At 42.8% G+C, this 19,651-nt stretch overlaps 1 protein-coding gene across 22 annotated transcripts in view; it reads right to left on the bottom strand.

The window, feature by feature from the left end:
* Positions 1–19,651, bottom strand: part of CAMK2B (calcium/calmodulin dependent protein kinase II beta) — a 181,075-nt gene that overhangs the window by 22,369 nt on the left and 139,055 nt on the right. For 10 of the 22 annotated variants that reach the window (XM_077262710.1, XM_077262708.1, XM_077262709.1 and 7 more), the window contains 7 exons: positions 17,206–17,289; positions 13,711–13,805; positions 13,465–13,587; positions 13,242–13,325; positions 13,115–13,157; positions 10,718–10,792; positions 1,921–1,958 (listed from right to left, as the gene is read on the bottom strand). In XM_077262710.1, the coding sequence (XP_077118825.1) occupies positions 1,921–1,958; positions 10,718–10,792; positions 13,115–13,157; positions 13,242–13,325; positions 13,465–13,587; positions 13,711–13,805; positions 17,206–17,289 (542 nt within the window). Of the gene's footprint in view, positions 1–1,920; positions 1,962–10,717; positions 10,793–13,114; positions 13,158–13,241; positions 13,326–13,464; positions 13,588–13,710; positions 13,806–17,205; positions 17,290–19,651 lie in introns of all 22 variants that reach the window. The other 12 variants (XM_077262711.1, XM_077262700.1, XM_077262713.1 and 9 more) reach the window with 2 other exon arrangements.

Raw genomic sequence — 19,651 nt, forward strand, 5'->3', positions numbered from 1 at the left:
CAGCCAAGTAAGTGACACATCACGGGTATCAGGGTTTCTACTCCTACTTCTTGCTGATCTGAGGTTACTTAGCAAAAACCTGCTGACAGATTCCCTTTAAGAAGCACACACATCTTAATGAATCAGGAGAGTCTGACAAGTGGTTTGTGCCTCCTTGCAGGACACAACAAACTTCGTGGACTGGAGTAAGATTTCTGAACTAAGGAACATGACAGCTCATCATAAATTAGACAAGCTGTGACGTCACACCCTCGAAGTAAAAATGTCAAAAGGTGCAAAATTTTGAGACTTTTCAAAGCTATTTATACCAGAATTCTGGCGTAATTGCTTTGATGAATCAGGGACATGGTGTTTAAATCAGGCTTTTTCATGTATGGCCTAAACATTTTTTGTAATTTTTTTTTTCTGGAATGTTTTTTTTTAATATCACGTGTATTGCGATTGGTTGCAACCTGTGTTATCAGCTGCATATAGAGGTGATATCTGTCAATGTAATCCTGCCTCTGTTGATAATGAGACTACTGAAAAGTCCAAGGTAAAGAACAGGAAGCTCGAATTGAAAAAAAAAAAAGAAATTCTTGTATTTTCTCTGAGGCCATAAACATACCTGTCATTTTATTGCTCTTGAACTTTGCCTAATAGCAATAATGAAGAAATACCCTCATATTTTTGGATCTACCATGTGAATGAGATTTTACTACGCTTGTTTGGACACTATGGGACATATTCATCAAGCCTAATGTGCCAGAATTCCGACGTAATTTGTGCCAAAAACTGTATTTCATGACTTGCTTCATATTAGTCATGTGTCTAAGACATTAAGGCACTTTGTGCCTTGTCCGACAAGGGGGCGTGACCCCATTGAGAGGTGGGGGGTTTAGCAGGAAAGGTGCTCTGCCTGACTTGCAACATCCGTGCATCAACATTTTGGGGCAAATTTCTGCACAAATAGGTTGGACAATTAATGGGTACTGCAAACTTAGACTCCATATTCTTAAAGGGGTTTACTGAAAATCTTTTTTCCTGCTGCAGTTTCATAACAAACTGCTTTTTACTCACCGTCCCTGGGTTCAGCACTGAGTCTCTGATGCTGCTCCCTGTGTGGCGCTGATATCATGTCGACAGTACAGCAGCCAGGCAGTTAGCTTAAAGGGGAAACCTGTTTATATTGAACCTTCTGATTGGCTGCTGCGCTGTTGACTAGTCAATATCAGCCAATACTGGGATCAGTACCAGAAACTGAGCGCTGGAGACAGTGAGTAAAGAGTAGTTTGCTATTTTATAACAACGAATGAACATTTTATAAAAGGGCACAACTCCTTTAAGATTAAACAGCAAGAACAACTTTGATAAATCTGGCGTATTTTTAGACTGTCCAAAAATTAGTCAGTAATGATAAACTTACCGTGTATGGTAGCAAAATTTTACATATGTAAAACATGACAAAAAATACAAAAACATTGTCGGTTTCACTGGTGGCACACCCAGTTAATTCACCCAGGGTACTCAGTGGGGGTCCCAGTGATCGGTTCTCCAGTGATCATACACTTACCATAGATTTCGTTGATACATTTTAAATGTAGCTCTAGTTGATAAATGTTGTTCACAGGTAAACGCCTTTGATTAATAGATCAGTGAGAAATAGGAAGGGTGCAGTCAGACGGTCGGATAAATTGGACTGAGATCGTAACGTAATGCACGGACTGGCTGGTGGCTCTCCTGAGCATGACAGATGCATAGACATAAATGAAGCAGTTGCGCTCAGATTGGGAGAGCCACCAGCCAGTCTGTGCTTTACATTCCGATCTATATGTCCGTAAGAGCAGCCCCAAATCATGTCAGCGCACGTCTGGAACGTTAACAGAGAAAAGTTCGAGAATGTCTTACAGAGTCTACTATGATTATACATGTATACATTACCTTTCCAACATCCGTCTTCTTATTCAACAAACTCTTAGCTGCTGCAAAGGGTCCAAGAGAGACAGAGAGACTATGGTCAGCAATGTAATACGCTCCATGACCCAATACACATGGCCAAAGAATACCTGCTTTATTCACTACCCAGTATTATATATCATCTTTTGGCTATATGTCTAGAAATTGTTTTCCTTGTGCACTACAAATAATTTCCCAAAATTAATATTTTTTAAGTGTTCAGATTCCATAAAGTTCACACTTTCTAGTTTACACTTCTGGGACTACTAGCGGATAGATGGGCAGGAACGAAGAGGGTTATAGATGTGACCATGGAGCATTGGTGGTGCTGCTATCAATGAACACAGGATTATTAGGAACAGCCAAGGTCAATACGCTACACTTAGATTGTAAACCTCGATACCCCAGTCCTAGTGGCCGCTGAGCGTCTTGATGATGCCTAGAATGAAGCCCTGGCCCCTTTTCTCATACAGCGTCTGCCTTAAAAGTATTGTCCAGGGTTTGGGCACAAGTATGCAGTCACTTTATAGGACTGCTCACTTGTGAATTCTCACAATGTGTAGTGTGCACATTGTCAGGATTCTCCAGTTCCGATGCCGGGAGCAGTGGGGCACATGACCGCAAGTATGCGATTTGCATTTATACAGATGCTAACTAGACATGGTGTGGCATTGCTCAATAAAAGTGAATTCCATCTAGTCGGAATGTGGCTGGAAGTATGCAAATCGCAAACATGCGATCACATGATTGGCTACTTCTAGCATCGGCAACGGAGAATCCTGACTGCGTGCACACTGCGTTAGTGTGCAGTCACATAGAGTTTTTCCAGATTTGCGACCCAAACATGGTCAACCACTTTAAATTGGGACAACTATTAACAACGGAACTAATTTGATATTGACAGCATAGTCTAAGGTCATGTTCATATACTTAGTAGTTATTTCTATTTTTAGATCCGTTTTGGGATGACAAAGAAAAAACGGAAATAAAATGATCCAGCGCGGGATCCATTTATTTGAATGGGAACAGAAATATCCTAAAATGTCTTCTGTCGGACCGCAATCCGATGTTTAGCTAGATCAAAAAACGGAGTCTGCAGAACTTTTTTGTTCGGCCAAAAATATGGATAGTAACTAGTCTATGGAAAACGGATCATAACGGATATTTATCTGTTATGTCATCTCTCAACTAATCCATTTTTTAAGTACCAAGTTGGCTCGAGAATACTAGATGTATACAGAGACACCTCTACTAAAAACGAATCCATTGCAAACGGAACATAAACAGATGCAAAATAGGACCCAAAATGGGCTCTGTTTGTAATGGATCCAGTTTTAGTGTAAAATGGTTGTACCGCATTGGGTACAAGTCTGTAGTCACTCTATGTGACTGCAGACTTGTGAATCCTCACATCACTCACTGAGCGCTGTGGCTATTCCCCGACACCTGGCGCATGACAAGTATGCGGTTTGCATACATGAGTTCACATGACGGCTAGGCGTGTGCACCTCACTCAGTGTCAGGGTATTATATTACATCTGTCTTTGTGCATAATCTCCAAAAATGGTGACAGCAGAAGGGTAGCACGGGCACTTCTTCCACACACGTCACTGCAAATATACAATTCTGACCACTGCTTTCTGGTTCTGCTATACTTACCTAATTTTGCTGCTGGAGGACAAGGAGGACTCAATGGGCTAATTTTTACCTGTAGCTAAGCCCCTTTTTAAAGGTCATTCATCCTTCACACCCCCTTGATTGGATGCAGGGACTCAGTCTGATGATGGAGCATTCCAGCATCAAGCACAAGAAGCCTTTTCGAAATATTGGTTTTCCAGGTGGTATAGAGAGGTTCGAAAGCGCTTGGAAAACTTGCCAACTTTTCCAGAAGTTTGAGAGGCCTCTCTTTTTTTATGCAAGTCTCCCGAAAGATCCAGGTGAGTTGGCAAGTTTAATGTCAGCTGTCTCTTTGTGTAGTTTGCATGGCATAGCTATAAGTGTGCATAGGTAGGAAACCCATCCAGGACTTGATGCCTGAGGGGTCCCCTGTGCCAAATCAGAAGACCCCAATATTATACTTTTTTTAAGGTTCTAGATAATCATCATATACAAATCTGACCTTGCTCTCCTATTTCTGCCATACCTGCCCACTTTTACTGCTGGAGAACTACCATTGTGCCATAGATCAGTAGGTTTGTGGACTGTGGCATTAGTAAGTGGCACTACGAAGGTCTACTACTTGTTGTGGACTGTGGCACTATGAAGGTCTACTACTTGTATTGCAGCACGCCATTGTTTTCATGGTATATAGCAAAGAAACTCGGCACTCAACTTAACGTGATCAAGTGAGCTTTTAATGGTGTCCACAAGGTTGTAACAGAAACTTTTCTGTCCAGATAATGGACCTTCATCAGTCACCGTTATAGTATATGTAGAGATATGGGTGGACCTGTAATAGAGTGCAGGGTTGAGTATGTCACCACGGAACAGACATACCAACTGTTGAGGGGAATTTCTTCTCCAAGGAGTAAACGGGGTTAATAGAGATAAAGCAAACAGTAAACAGTTAAGCAGAATCGAAAGGGTTAACGAGTGTTCTTGTAACTTATCAGTCCAGGGAGGTCCTGACTGGAGGGTTCTTATTCCAATGTGGGTACAGTCACCAGCAGCGCTTGAGATCCTGAAGTCTCTCCTCTGTCTCCTGGGAACTGGAGACTCCGGGGTTAAGTCTTTTCCAGTGAAGCTGAAAGCAGGAAGTAACTCAGCCACTCTGCTGGGAGTCTCTGTATGGCTACGTTCACATTTGCGTTGTGCGCCGCAGCGTCGGCGCCGCAGCGCACAACGCAAACAAAAACGCGGCAAAACGCACGCTAAAACGCTGCGTTTTGCGCCGCATGCGTCGTTTTTGGCCGAAAGTTGGACGCAAAAAAAATGCAACTTGATGCGTTTCTTGCGTCCAACGCTTGCGGCCATGCGGCGCAAAACGCAGCACAACGCATGTCCATGCGCCCCCATGTTAAATATAGGGGCGCATGACGCATGCGGCGCCGCTGCGGCGCCCGACGCTGCGGCGCTGACCGCAAATGTGAACGTAGCCTATATCAGGCTAGCAGGCTTTCTGCAGTTGCAATGCTACACACACACTGAACAGTTTACTTGTCACACTCAGGGGTCCTGGCTTGTCACTGCGGTCACCGGGGCTGCGAGCTCAGGTCACTGTCAGGGGATACGTCTTCTCTGATTACGGAGACTTCCAAGTCCACACTCTCACATCCAGCCTCCACTACGGCTGGTATCTCAGCCTCAGTGCCCTCATGGGGAGCACTCTCTTTCGGGGAGAATGGCGCTGCAGCCTGCTCTCTGTCTAGCGCGCTGTCCCCTCTGTCTCGCGCGCTCTGCTCTCTAGTGATGTGTCGTTCGCGAACGAGCCGACACAAAGAGCCGGCTCCCTGCTGTGAACGATGGGAGCCGGCACACCAGTGAGAGCCACTAAAATTCCTGAATGGCTCTCACTGGGTGTAAAATCCAGGACTTCGGCAGGCGTAACTCCGCCCACCTGAGCAAAACTCCGCCCACTCTTCAATTTAATTGGCTCTCTAAGAAGTGGGTGGAGTTTCTGTGGTAGGTGGGCGGAGTTTCGGACGCCTGATCAGGTATTCAATAGGGATCTAATACGATCCAAAAAGAGCCGGTTCACGAGCCGAAAGAGCCGGCTCTTTTTGTTGAGCGGAGCCATGAGAGCCGGATCACCAAAAAGAGCCGGACTGCCCATCACTACTGCTCTCCTGCTCTTTTCTGACCACACCCCCCTCTCTTCCTCTCTGCCCCCAGCAGTCACCTGGTCCCTTCTGTCCAGGGCAGAAAGTCTTCCCCCTGACAACCCAGCTGTCTGACTAAGTGGTTCCAGGTAAGGAGCAGGAAAAGCAACCTCCTTACAGACCCATGAGATCACTTATTGCTAGATGCTAGAGGTAATCAATCCAGGCTATTTGTGAAATGACTGCCTTATCAGACCATATAGTAGAGTGCTGCCTGCATGTAGAGGAGGAATGACCTGTATGAGGGCTAGCTGGTCTCCAGAAAGCCCGGGTAGTGTGCACCTGCCTGAATGGCATGGGGATGCACGCACGGATGAGCGGTGGATACTGCGTCCCCACGCCATCCAAGCAGGTGCACACTACCCGGGCTTTCTGGAGACCAGCTAGCCCTCATACAGGTCATTCCTCCTCTACATGCAGGCAGAACTCTACTATATGGTCTGATCTCTCAGCCCCTATCCTGACCACTCACACCTCAATAAAGGCAGTAATTCGCAAATAGCCTGGATTGGTTACCTCTAGCAATAAGTGATCTCATGGGTCCACCCATATCTCTACATATACTATAACGGTGACTGATGAAGGTCCATTATCAGGACCGAAACGTTTCTGTTACTACCTTGTGGACACCATTAAAACATCACTTGATCACGTTAAGTTGAGTGCCGAGTTTCTTTGCTATATATCTTACGGTGTGGGAACCTACTCTGGCACCTCCATTAAAAGGCTTATTTATTTACACTATTGTTTTCATGGTGTCCTGATTTTGTAACTTATTTTATTTCATAGCAAATGATATTGGCACCATTTCACCTAATGTTAGTAATAAATTTGGAGAGGTTGCGTTTAGGTCAGAAACTCCAAAAGAAGGCAAATAGGAAGAGTACAGGCATGTCTTGCTTGTGCCTGGTGCCCCTGACTGCAGAATCTATCCTTCTCAGACACAATGTGGAAAAAGCAGAATATACATTTCCGCGGTATAAAATTAACGCCAGCCATTATAAAACGGGAACCAAAGTACTAGAACTTACCTTGCAATAAATAGAAAAAGGAACGGAAGAATACACAGGAGAAAGACAGAGGTGGGGATGAGAGCCGAGAGAACGTAAGAGAGGGTAAAAGTAGGACGCCAGATATAGGACAGTGTAACAAAGGGGGAGAAAGAAAGAGAAAAAGATAAATTGTGAAACGGTGAGAAAAAGACAGGGGGAAGAGGAAAAGGTACAAAGAAGTAATATACACAGGGTGGGCACTTTAAATGGCAAATTTGTGCAAAATTCGGGCATCGGCAGGCCGGCAAGACAGGACATCCAACACATGCCCAACCACTGAGACACCATCCAAACCACAACGCTCACATCCACTGCCCTTGGGTTAGATGCATGGAACCTGCCTGAGACTCCTAAGAGGCCTGGACATCGTACGCTGCATACATATATATGGGCACCGATTTACATATATACCTGTTATCATTGACTGTAAAAAACCCCCCCACAAAATAATAGATTCAAAACCATATAACGGTGTAAATAGGCTGTAAAACGGAAATGGTAGACTATTATACTGCAAAGGTAGTTCTGTCTTTTTGTTTGCCCAGTGGCTTACTCCCCTCTCCACCTTTTTCTAAAAACACTTGCGTTCTCAGACGAGCTGAATGTGCAGGTGTAAGGGGCCGGAAAAGATGGGTAATATGACTTCCATCTTGCTTGTACGGGAACCTTTATACTTTGGAGGATCTTTCTCATCATAGACAACCGCCTTTACATGGGAGGTGCCATAGCTAGTAGGGTCCAGCTGATTTTGCTCAGCTTGACTGACAGGTCACTCACTAAAGACCTCCTAATCAAGGCAAGCCAAGTGGGGAGAAGCTAGGAGAGCCGCCCAGCGGACTGTTATGCCGGTGCCCGGACTCTTCTATCTTGATTGGCTGATTTTTTAAAGGATAGACCCGAATCATCAAACAGCTTGTGCCACGAAAATGCTATGAAATTTTAGAAAATTTTGCGTAACATGTAGTTGCGCAAATTTTTTGTGCCGTTTGGCATTTTTACCTTAGCTCTAATAAATGATTTGAAATTGATGGAGCTAAGCAGGATGTGACATTGCCCATAACCTAATTATAATTTATGTAGAAAAAGTGGCATAAAATACAGCAGAAATATACCCAAGTCACAGAGTAACATTTCCGTCTCTGGTGCACAGCCAGTAAAAGATGCACCATATTCATTTGGGGCCGAGCACCTCTCTAGTGAACTCTCCATCAAGGCTGGCATGCAAAATCCAATCTTCAGGAATTGGCCTCTGTTTTTTAGGAAAATTTACCATCTTAGGCCACATTCACAAGTTCAGTATTTTACCTCAGAATTTATAAGCCAAAAACAGGAGAGGAACAATCAGAAGGAAAGTATAATAGAAACACGTCACCACTGAGGTAATACTGAGGTAAAATACTGAGCAAATACAGAACGTGTGAAAGTGGTCTTAAGCTATGTGCACACGTTGCGGATTTGGATGCCGTTTTCCATCCGGTTTACAGTACCATGTAAACCTACAGAAAACAAAATCCGCATTGCCCAAGGTGCGGAAAATACCGTGGTGCGTTTTACCTGCGGATTTTTCAAAATCTGTGTGGAACAATCAGCACACGAATCCGCAACGTGTGAACATAGCCTAACAGCCTAAAGCACAAGTGAATACAGAGGGACTTGTTCAGATTTGGATAGCGTAAAATTGATGATGTGTTCCCATTAGGGCAGGTGCAGACGAACGCATATTCTTGTTCAAGAGAATCGGGACGATTCTGCAAATTACACTATAATCAGAGATTGATCAGAGTGTGATTACAGTGTACTCTGATTCTCTCATATGAGGAAAAGATGGAAAAAAAATGTCTCTATCTTCTCCATTCTGTCAGACTGTGAAAATCACACTGCACTCACATGTCATCCAAGTGCCGTCCGATGGTTTACATGGACTCATTGACTTGCACGGCCGTGTGCGATCCAAATATCGGCTAAAGCTGTGATTTTTTTCATCGGAAGAAAGAATTGGACATATGCAAAGCCCCATAGACTAACATTTGTTCAAGTGCGATCTAATGTTTTGAGAATACGGTTGTCTGAACAAGCCCTTAAAATTAACCTATACTGTAGGTGATATCACGGGCAGATTTTATTTTCTGCTGTGTTTTAATTATTGGGAATAGTAGTCAATTTATTGTAATTTCCAAAAATCTCCAGGGACTACCTGAGTGTTTGTTTATTTTATACTCTTCATGAATATAGGCGTTCTGCACATAAATTAAATTTGGGCGGTTCATACATCAAAGCAAATGGCAGAATTCATAGCTGCATAATAAGGGTTCATTCAGATGTCAGTTTTTTTCACATACATGAAAATTGGACTGAGTTTCATCAGTGATTTTCATCGGATTTATCAAAGTTTGGTCAGAGTTTCATCAGCTTTTTTCGTATGTGAAAAAAAAGGTTTCTCTATTGTCTCCTATCTAATAGTATTTCAAAAATGGATGGCAACCAAGTGCTGTAAAAAAAATTTTCACTAACCCATAGAGCTACATCGAGTTTGATCCGATACTTGGAACAATATTGGACATGTCTCCGCAATTTTGCACAGACCTCAAAAAGTCATGAACATGTGAACAGCTTCATAGGTACGAGTGATATCTGTGTTCTGTGAGAGATTTAGAATCCTAGAATCCTAGAATCTTGGAGTTGGAAGGGACCTCCAGGGTCATCATGTCCAACCGCCTGTTCAATGCAGGAGTCACTAAGCCATCCCAGATAGATGTCTGTCCAGCCTCTGTTAGAAGACTTCCATTGATGGAGAACTCACCACCTCTCGTGGCAGGCCTGAAGACATTAACCCCTTGCTTACTCTAATAATAGCTTTTATGCACAGTGACACTCATCTACAACATATACACACATGCACAGTACATGTAAAGAGCACAGTGAGCTTGTTATATCATGAGTGCCATGTACACTGTCAGACTGCGGCTGTAGGTACCTTCTAGGCACGTGCCATGCACAGGACATGCCCAAGCATCCAAGCATGCACCATGGCACATGTACATACACACTACATGCAGCATCTCCAGGGATCACCCAGATAGGAGCCCATATATACAGTACTGTCTACATATCCTGAACTCGGCACAGACAAACACCGGGACATAGTAGGAGAAATGTATACAAACTCAGGGTCGGATATACATGGCACACATTGGCTGCCATTTGGTCATGGCCAAAAAATGTACAAACTGATTCTTGATTCGTAAATTGCAAAAATAAAATTAATAATAATGATTTTTGCAGTATCCCAACCTTGGCTCACTATTCACGTCAATACCCACTTTACTATTCTCAGGTGTAATCTTCTACTACATCTTGGTCCCTAATTCTGGGTTCACACATTGTGCATTAGGTGCGGATTTTACACACGGATTTTCCTGCACATAAAATCCGCAGATTCCGAAAGTGCCAGAAAATTAGATGAGTTTTAATATAATCTCATCTATTTGCTGTGGGGGGGTTTTATTGGAAATTCCTAGTGTAAATTAATTTTTGTGACATTTTCAATTGCGGAAATGTACTTTTATAGTGCAGAATGTATTTATTCTTTTCAATATGGACCCTAAATTCTAAGGTGAATATTAATGGGCTGGCATTGATTTTCTGAACCTTTTATATTAAAACCATTGAATTAGTTAGGAAAATATGTCCGGATTCTTGATGCAGAAATGCTGCGGATTTCAGTTTTGTAAAATCTGCTCCATATAGCAATGTGCAAACCCAGCTTTAATGGGCTTCTTCCAGCTAAGTCTCTTTGTAATAACCCAATCAAGCAGGCAGCTAGGAAAAAAGCAGCCACATGCAGTCACTTCTCAGGGGGGAAAGAAGGGGCAGGTGTGGGGGATAAGGGCACGTGCCATGAGACACTACTACCTTGTTCCACCAACCCCAGGGCTGTACTAGTGGCGGCGGTGGTGATTGTGGCAGGAGCTGTGGTCTGTCTGCCCACTGCGAGGATGACAGAGATCAGAGAAAAAGAGGACGGGGCAGGATTGTTGAGAATGGAGAATAGTGAGCGGTTCGGTGACAGGTTACCGCAGGGCCGTTGTGGTGAACAGGCGAAAGGGAAAGTCAGACATCACATGAAGTAATGGGGAAGGAAGGATGGTAGAGGAAGGAGAATGCAACACATGAGTACAGACAGCCAAGAGAAGAGGAAGAGTGAACAGACCACCAAGGAGAGGTGAGGAGTGTGGGTATGTGGAGATGTGGGATAGTGAGGAGAGGGAGGAAGAGGAGAGATGAAGTAAGTAGAGTAAGGCAGAATGAAAATAAAAAAAAGAGTACAGCAGAGAGATCAGCACATTATGTCCAGTTAGAGATGAGCAATTTGATTAGGGCTGCCCTGGAGCGGCGTTCAGTCCAGTCCTCCATGGCTGCTGGTCTTTACTTCTGCTCTGCATCTTTGGTGCTTAGTAGGACTCACGACATCATGACTAGTAAGTGCTCAAGGAGCACCAGAAGCTGGGCCGGGGCTGTTGTGGATGATCGAACTGGACGCTGGACCAGGCAGCACAAATCAAATTGCTCCAGCAATAACTTCAGTGAATGGTAATTTCCAGATTGGGCTCTGGTCTATACAGCACTGGCTGTATCATGATAGGCTCATATAGAACTGGTTATATAGAAATGGGCTCATATAGCACTGGTTATATCAGAATTGGCCCATATGGTACTGGTTATATCAGAATAGGCCCATATAGTACTGGTTATATCAGAATGGGCTCATATAGTACTGGTTATATCAGAATTGACCCATATAGTGCTGGCTATATCAGAATGGGCTCATATAGCCCAGGGCCTATTCTGATATAACCAGTACCATATGGGCCAATTCTGATATAACCAGAAGTGCTATATAGCACTGGCTATATAGGAATGGGCTCATATAGTACTGGTTATATCATAATGGGCTCATATAGCACTGGTTATATAGGAATGGGCTCACATAGTACTGGTTATATCATAATGGGCTCACGTAGCACTGGTTATATAGGAATGGGCCCACATAGTACTGCTTATATAAAAATGGGCCCATGTAGTACTGGTTATATCATAATGGGCTCATATAGCACTGGTTATATAGGAATGGGCTCATATAGAACTGGTTATATCATAATGGGCTCATATAGCTCTGGTTATATAAAATGGGATCATATAGCTCTGGTTATATCAGAATGGGCTCATATAGCTCTGGTTATATCAGAGTGGGCTCATATAGCTCTGGTTATATCAGAATGGGCTTATTAGCTGTGGTTATATCAGAATGGGCTCATATAGTACTGGGTATATCAAAATTGGCCCATACAGTACTGGTTATATCAGAATGGAACCATATAGTGCTGGCTATATCAGAATAGGCTCATATAGCACTTGTTATATAGAAATGGGCTCATATAGCTCTGGTTATATCATAATGGGCTCATATAGTACTGGTTATATATGAATGGGCTCATATAGTACTGGCTATATGATGATTGGCTCATGTAGCACTGGTTATATAGGAAAGGGCTCATATAGTACTGGTTATGTCATAATGGGCTCATATAGCTCTGGTTATAATAGACTGGGCTCATATAGCTCTGGTTATATTAGAGTGGGCTCACATAGCTCAGGTTATATCAGAATGGGCTTATATAGCTCTGGTTATATCAGAATGGGCTCATATAGCTCTGGTTATATCAGAATGGGCTCAACTAGCACTGGTTATATCATAATGGGCTCATATAGTACTGGTTATATAGGAATGGGCTCATATAGTACTGGTTATATGATGATTGGCTCATGTAGCACTGGTTATATAGGAAAGGACTCATATAGTACTGGATATGTCATAATGGGCTCATATAGCTCTGGTTATATCAGAGTGGGCTCATATAGCTCTGGTTATATCAGAGTGGGCTCAAATAGCTCTGGTTATATCAGAATGGGCTCATATAGCTTTGGTTATATCAGAATGGGCTCATATAGCTCTGGTTATATAAGAATGGGCTCATTTAGCACTGGTTATATAAAAATGACACCATATAGTTCTGGTTATAATAGAATGGGCTCATATAGCTTTGGTTATATCAGAATGGGCTCTGCAGTATATAACACTGGGTATAGTGTAGAATTAACATGTTATCTGCAGAGCATTGCACTGGTTATACCAGAGGAGGATCTTCAGTAATGGGGGAATTACATTGTGGGGGTATTACATTGGTATCCAATCCATATTAATTCTATGGCACAAATACTTATTCTTTGTCTCGATGATCAATCGCTTACCAGAAAAGTTCCTTGTTGCCAACATTGTAGTTAGGATAGCCCCCTACGAATGTACATAATGAGAATTATTGTACTGGCTGTGAAGACGCAGGAGCCTACAAACCTGCGTAGTAGAGCTGATACTCACCTTCAGCTTTCGGCGGGCATTGAACTTCTTGAGGCACTCCACAGTCTCTTGTCTGTGCATCATTGAGGCCACGGTCGAGCGTTGCTATGTAGAGGGAAATGAAGCCAGAATCAAAAGATATCCCTGCAAAACTTTGCTGAGACAGTTCCACTAGAATATATTTAATATCCATAAATACAATCCTAATCATAGCAGAAAGTCAGCACAAAATGGCACCACTTACACAGACCCATGGGTGCTTGAGAGCTTCGTGTGCGGTTATACGCTTGGCAGGGTTAATGGTCAACATCTGGTTAATGAGATTCTTAGCCTCGGGTGTCACCGTGTCCCACTCCGGAGAAGGGAACTAGATGGAGAGACGTATAAGGCCTAACTACATATTCTCACATTATATACCGCAGGTTTAGGTATCTTCTGGTAACCCTATAGAGTATTGTACGAGATACGCGAGGACGGGTTGTCCACTCACATCGTATGCTCCGGCTTTAATTTGCTGGTAGAGTTTGTGCTGATCTTCATCCCAAAATGGAGGATATCCAACCAAAAGAATATACAGGATGACACCTGTTCAGAGAAAAAAAAAAACATGGTATTATCCAGAGCTCTTCTAACTTAAGAAAGCTAATGATATAGTCAGATCCAGTCTGAGGGGTCAAGAGGGGAACAAAATGGTTAATTCAGCGGTATTCTTGGTTTATGTCAGGTACAGGTGGATCAGTCTATCATTACTGACATCCATGGATAGGTTTTGATATTTTGCCATGCACTTCTGTAGCCCACTCCCATCCCACATCCTCATAGTCCCTTTCCCATCCCTTGCTCTCCGTTTGCTTTCTGTCAACAGGTGAGCGATAAATAGTTAGATAATAGATAGATAGTTAGATAATATATAGATAGATAGATAGATAGATAGATAGATTGATAAATAGATAGATAATAGAGAGATAGATAGTTAGATAATAGATAGATTATTATTATTACTATTTATTATTATTATACATTTTTATAGCGCCATTTATTCCATGGTGCTTTACATGTGAATACGGGGCAAATATAGACAAATACAATAAACATGAGCAATAAACAAGGCACTAACAGGTACAGAAGGAGGGAAGACCCTGCCCGCAAGGGCTCACAGTCTGCAGGGGATGGGTGAGGATACACTAGGAGAGGGTAGAGCTGGTTGTGCGGTGGTTCAGTAGGTTAAGGATCACTGCAGGCTAGATAGATAGATAATAGAGAGATAGACAGAAAGATAATAGAGATAGATAGATAGATAGATAGATAGATAGATAGATAGATAGATAGATAATAGAGATATATATATATATAGATAGACAGATAGATAGATAGATAGATAGATAGATAGATAGATAGATAGATAGATAGATAGATAGATAGATAGATATTAGATAGATGATAGATAATACATAGATAGATAGATACATATGACATAGATAAATGATAGAAATAGAGAAATAGAGAGATAATAGATAGACAATAGATAGATGGTAGATAATAGATAGATAGATAGATAGATAGATAGATAGATAGATAGATAGATAGATAGATAGATAGATAGCAGCACGGTGGCTCAGTGGTTAGCACAGCAGCCTTGCAGCGCTGGAGTCCTGGGTTCAAACCCCACTAAGGACAACATCTGCAAAGAGTTTGTATGTTTGTGTGGGTTTCCTCCCACATTCCAAAGTCATACTGATAGGGAATTTAGATTGTGATCCCCAATGGGGACAGCAATGATAATGTGTGCAAACTGTAATGCGCTGTGGAATATGTTAGCGCTATATAAAAATAAAGATTATTATTATTATAGATAGATAGATAGATAGATACAGTGCCTTGCGAAAGTATTTGGCTCCCTGGAACTTTTCAACCTTTTCCCACATATCATGCTTCAAACACAAAGATACCAAATGTTAATTTTTGGTGAAGAATCAACAACAAGTGGAACACAATTGTTAAGTTGAACGTAATTTATTGGTTATTTTAAATTTTTGTGGAAATTCAAAAACTGAAAAGTGGGGCGTGCAATATTATTCGGCCCCTTTAACTTAATTCTTTGTTGAGCAACCATTTCCTGCGATTACAGCTGCAAGTCACTTGGGGTATGTATCTATCAGTTTTGTACATCAAGAGACTGAAATTCTTGCCCATTCTTCCTTGGCAAACAGCTCGAGCTCAGTGAGGTTTGATGGAGATCGTTTGTGAACTGCAGTTTTCAGCTCTTCCCACAGATTCTCGATTGGATTGAGGTCTGGACTCTTTACTTTTTACTACCCTTTACTTTCAGTGCAGCAAACTCACTCCAGAATTTCATTGTGGATCTCTGAATGAACCAATGTTGTCCTAAATGCCTAATGATGATAAATATAATCCACCTGTGTGTAATCAAGTCTCCGTATAAATGCTCCTGCTCTGTGATAGTCTCAGGTTCTGTTTGAAGCACAGAGAGCATCATGGAGACCAAGGAACACAACAGGCAGGTCCGTGATACTGTTGTGGAGAAGTTTAAAGCCGGATTTGGATACAAAATGATTTCTAAAACTTTAAACATCCCAAGGAGCACTGTGCAAGCGATCATATTGAAATGGAAGGAGTATCATACCACTGCAAATCTACCAAGACCCGGCCGTCCCTCAAAACTTTCATCTCAAACAAGGAGAAGACTGATCAGAGATGGAGTCAAGAGGTCCATGATCACTATGGATGAACTGCAGAGATCTACAGCTGAGGTGGGACAGTCTGTCCATAGAACAACAATCAGTCGTACACTGCACAAATCTGACCTTTATGGAAGAGTGGCAAGAAGAAAGCCATTTCTCAAAGATATCCATAAAAAGTGTTGTCTAAAGTTTGCAACAAGCCACCTGGGAGACACACCAAACATGTGGAAGAAGGTGTTCTGGTCAGATGAAACCAAAATTTAACTTTTTGGCAACAATGCTAAACGATATGTTTGGCGTAAAGGCAACACAGCTCATCACCCTGAACACACCATCCCCACTGTCAAACATGGTGGTGGCAGCATCATGGTTTGAGCCTGCTTTTCTTCAGCAGGGACAGGGAAGATGGTTAAAATTGATGGGAAGATGGATGGAGCCAAATACAGGACCATTCTTGAAGAAATCCTGTTGGAGTCTGCAAAAGACCTGAGACTGGGACGGAGATTTGTCTTCCAACAAGACAATGATCCCAAACATAAAGCAAAATCTACAATGGAATGGTTCACAAATAAATGTATCCAGGTGTTAGAATGGCCAAGTCAAAGTCCAGACCTCAATCCAATCGAGAATCTGTGGAAAGAGCTGAAAACTGCTCTTCACAAACGATCTCCATCAAACCTCACTGAGCTCGACCTGTTTACCAAGGAAGAATGGGCAAGAATTTCAGTCTCTCGATGTACAAAACTGATAGCGACATACCCCAAGCGACTTGCAGCTGTAATCGCAGGAAATTGTGGCGCAACAAAGTATTAAGTTAAAGGGGCCGAATAACATTGCACGCCCCACTCTTCAGTTTTTGAACTTCCACAAAAATTTAACATAACCAATAAATTTCGTTCAACTTCACAATTGTGTTCCACTTGTTGTTGATTCTTCACCAAAAATTTACATTTGGTATCTTTATGTTTGAAGCATGATACGTGGGAAAAGGTTGAAAAGTTCCTGGGAGCCGAATATTTTCGCAAGGCACTGTAGATAGATGATAGATAATAGATACAGAGATGATAGATAATAGACAGATACATATTAGATAGATAGATAGATAATAGACATATAGATACATAGATAATAGATACAGCACTTTTAGTACTGCACACAACATCCAGATGAGAAGAAAACATTCTGAACCAAACACATGTTGAATTGTAAATGACACCTGCAGTTCGCGCCATATGGCTTACTGAATTATAATGTCACAGTCATTGCAACGTGTGTGTGCTTACCACATGCCCAAATATCCACTGGTTTTCCATATGCCTCTTTTCGGAGCACCTCTGGGGAAAGGTACCCTGGGGTTCCAGCAAAGCCTGGCACAGAGAGAAGATAATGAGAGCCAGCCCGTACCTCCAGCTGCCAGCAATTTATACAGAGAGCTGCGTGCCAGGGGACTTGGTCACATATTCGCTTACGATAACTCCTGTGTTGAAGATATTTTTTTAGTTTCAGGGACATGAACACAAACAGCCTAATTTTATCTCAATAACTTTGGGCAGATGAAGGATTAAGGTGGATTAAAATGGCTAGTCAATCATTCGATTAATGCCACAGGCAAGAAGCACCAAGTGAACCTGCCTAATCCGTCAGTCTGTGAACAGGCTTCAGACCTGAAAGAAAGGGTGGGGTGTACAGGCCTCATGATAATTTACAGAGTGGGACTTAAGGGGTTAACTTGTTTAAAAGTAAGCACAGGGTGGATTTTATGGGATACCTGCAAGGAAGCTGATGGGTGAGGTAGGAATTGGGGGCAGGGTTATGGGGGGCTATATAATGGGAAGGGAGGATTGTTACCGCCTCTTGCTTCATGGATCCAGCTGCATCGGGACATAAAAAAGATGGAGAAATGGCAGATCTGGTGGCATTGTTGGACCTGGTTTGGGCAGCCACGGCAGTACATGGGGTCCAGGTGGTGCAGGAGCAGCTTCTTGCGGCCTGCATATCCCCACTGGCAGTAGCAATGAGTCTATCCACCCCTGCAGCGCATGCTCAGCAGTTACTGCCGCCAGAACGCTATTCAGTTGAGAATTCGAGAGGTGCCAGAAGGCATTTTAGGAGCCCCTCGCGGACCCTCTGGGGCTGGAGGAGCATAGTTGACCTACGGCTTTTTCTCTGGATCACAGGGGGAATTCTCGCCAAAGCCGCAGTCTACTGGAAGTGGGCATTCCCGCCCTGAGGCCTTCTTCTGGTTCAAGCCTGGTAGGCCCCAGACATGCATAGCGGTGACCCCCGGTGATTTGTTGGCTGGGGGTCGAACACAGCGCCAGGGGGATGTCGAGCAAGGCTTTTTGTAAAAAAATGGGAGGGGGGGGGGAACCCAATACTGTTTTTTAAATTATTAATTTAAATAATTAAAAATTATGTTGTGGGGACCCCTCTATTCTTGATAACCAGCCCTGCTGAAGCTGACAGCTGAGGGTTGAGCACCCAGCTGTGAGCTTTGCCTGGCTGGTTATCAAAAATACAGGGGAACCCACACCGTTTAAAAAAAAATAATATTTATTTACAGCGCAAGAGCCAGCTAATGAATACTCCCATCAGCTGCTCCTGATCTCGCTGTTATTGGCAGCAGCAGGTGTCGGATGATGGGAGCAGTAGTCCCATCCGCTGACACCAGTGACCGGAGGTAAACTTTATATCTCTGATCACAGCTGAGACCTCAAAAGTCAGCGTGGGTACTGCGGCTCTCTGACCAGCGGTGATGATTTCATCTCCGATCAGAAGTGGTGCTTGCACATGACAGCGTGGCAAGCACTAGATGTTCGGGCCTCTCATTCAAGTAAATGGGGTCCGGGTTCAGCTCCGAGTAATGTTCTGGTACCCGAACCTGAACTTTTTATAACTGTTCGGTCGAACCCACCGGACCCGAACATCCAGGCATCCGCCCATCTCTAATGTTTAATAAAGCTGTTGTGACCATTTTAACCAAGTCGCAATCAGTCACATGTTTATTTTTGGATATTTTAGATGTGGTGGAGAGACTGATGGTAATAATTGGAACAACCAAAATCCCTCTTTAACTTGTCATGGTGTCACTCACCATCTTTACTGTGCTAATGTAGAATAGTAAACTAATTTTAATAAAAAGAAAAAAACAATGTTGCTTTTGCTATTGGCACAAATGAAGCATCTGCACAAGCATCTCTGAACTTATCTCCAGACTGAATCGTTATAAAATCTTTTGTGAAAAAAGGAAATATCTGCAGTCACTCTATGTAACAGCAGATTATCTGACTGTAATAGTGCGCAACATGTACGCTGTCAGGTTTCTCCTTTATTTCCAGTCAATCGGGGGATCAAGTGGCCACAAGTATGTAATTTGTCTACTTGCGGTCACATACAGACGAGGTCCTCATTCGTCTCCCTTAATTTTCATTGCAAATCACAAACTTGGGATGGTGTGACCACCAGATGGAGCTGGAAATAAAGAAGAATCCTGATAGTGTGCAGGTTGCACATTGTCAGGATTATGCAATCTGCAGCTACTGAAGAAATGTATGTTGCATCTGGAAAAACACTTTAAAGCTTACTAGTTGAGCATGAGCTCACAGGAGGTAAAGACTTACAGTCCATTTAGACAAGCAGATAATCGTGGAACGAGAGTTTGTAGGTACACTCATTGTGGATTATTGGCCCGTCTAAGTAGTACGGCTCGTTTATCAGGTGCGAATAAGC

This window comes from Ranitomeya variabilis, chromosome 5 (assembly GCF_051348905.1).
Source record: "Ranitomeya variabilis isolate aRanVar5 chromosome 5, aRanVar5.hap1, whole genome shotgun sequence".
In the NCBI taxonomy this organism is placed as follows: Eukaryota; Metazoa; Chordata; class Amphibia; order Anura; family Dendrobatidae; genus Ranitomeya; species Ranitomeya variabilis.